At 34.7% G+C, this 1506-nt stretch overlaps 1 protein-coding gene across 1 annotated transcript in view; it reads right to left on the bottom strand.

The window, feature by feature from the left end:
- Window positions 1-280: 280 nt before the first annotated feature.
- The window catches only part of LOC106867248 (coiled-coil domain-containing protein 39), a 159011-nt gene continuing 157785 nt past the window's right edge, over window positions 281-1506 (bottom strand). The window contains exon 10 of the mRNA XM_052974701.1: window positions 281-434. Within this exon, the coding sequence (XP_052830661.1) occupies window positions 310-434 (125 nt within the window). The 3' untranslated portion in view covers window positions 281-309. The remainder of the gene's footprint in view (window positions 435-1506) is intronic.

Here is a 1506-nt window from a genome sequence, read left to right as displayed (position 1 = left end):
GGAAAAACTTAAATTGTAAAAACACTCAGCCAAGTCCACAAGCTAACAGGGGACTTGTCTTGGATCATTCCATCTCCTAGAAAGAGAAACCTAACAGAAACCCAAACGTTGTGTTGTTCTAAATAATAAATGTTCTTGTCTGGAACAATTCAGGATTTAGTGTATTCTGTTATAGATTTTCTCAATTTGGGACTAGTACTGAATCCTAATTGATTAACATTTATCAGAGAACCAACAGGGGAATCTTTATGTGAAATGAAATAGTTAAACATACTTCTATGATTTCACTATAATGTCCTCTATTTTCATTTATATAAACAAACTTACTTCCAAATCTTCATTGAGTTCTTTACATTGGCGCCTTTTCAGACGAAGCTCATCTTGGACAGCATGCAATTTGTCATCCAGAGTTTTCTTTTCTTCCATTTCATGAGCTGGAAACAAGAAAACAAAAAAGGTAGAGTTGTAATGCAACCAAAAAAAAAAAATGACCAAAATTTCTACGAACAACAGATAAAACTTGCAAGGCAAGACACAGCAGCAAAGTGACCAAAGACCTTCATTTCAGTAAATTAATCAACAAAATTAAAAAATTATCTCAGTGCACCCAAATTTTAGTTTGGCATCAGAACAGACCAAGAATACAAAATGAAAACTAATATAAAACAAGAGCACTCAGAGAGCGTGAACCTCCACCAAAGCAACATCAACGTTCTCCCAACGATTAGCCAGAGATGATTTCTAAAATGAGAATATCTGAAATAAATTCGACTGGTCTCACAAACGAGAATACTAAAAATGAACCTGACTGCTCTCAAAAATTAAGGAAAAGAAAACAGAAAAAATAATCCAGAATCCTTGTCCAGTATCAGATCAATCCCCAAATCTAATCAGTCTATGTCAGTCACGAGGCCAAACATCCCCAATAGCTCCATCTAAATCCATCCAGCAGTTCTTGAGATATCTTATCCATGGACAAACAGACAAACAGACGAACATGACTGAAAATAATACCTCTGCCTTCACTAAGGCAGAGGGTAAAATTAAACGAAAAAAGTTAGCTCATACATTTATATATATATATGTGTGTGTGTGTGTGCATGAGTGTGTGTGTTTATATATGTATCTATATGTATTTATCAGTGTGACTGCATGGCCCAGTGATTAGGGTGTCACACTTATGCCTGGTAGATTGTAATTTTAATACCTGGACCAGGTACTACACTGTGTTCTTGAGCAAAACTCTTCATCTCAGGCTGCTCTACAATCACTTCAACACCCAATGTGTGATGCACTGTGTATCTGTTCAAGCAATGTCAATTTGATTGAGAGAATGCACCAACACACAGCACATGCAGTCGATTGCTATAAACAAATTATTTTTACAAATCATTTAACAGAACCTGAACACTCATACCTTGTCTTCGACTGCAGATTCTATCATCTATTTATCTAAGTAGGAATGTGTATGTATATATATATATATATATATATATATATATATAT

Source organism: Octopus bimaculoides, chromosome 19 (assembly GCF_001194135.2).
Source record: "Octopus bimaculoides isolate UCB-OBI-ISO-001 chromosome 19, ASM119413v2, whole genome shotgun sequence".
In the NCBI taxonomy this organism is placed as follows: domain Eukaryota; kingdom Metazoa; phylum Mollusca; class Cephalopoda; order Octopoda; family Octopodidae; genus Octopus; species Octopus bimaculoides.
Note: the sequence above shows the minus strand (reverse complement) of the source record. Positions and strands in the feature narration are given on the sequence as shown.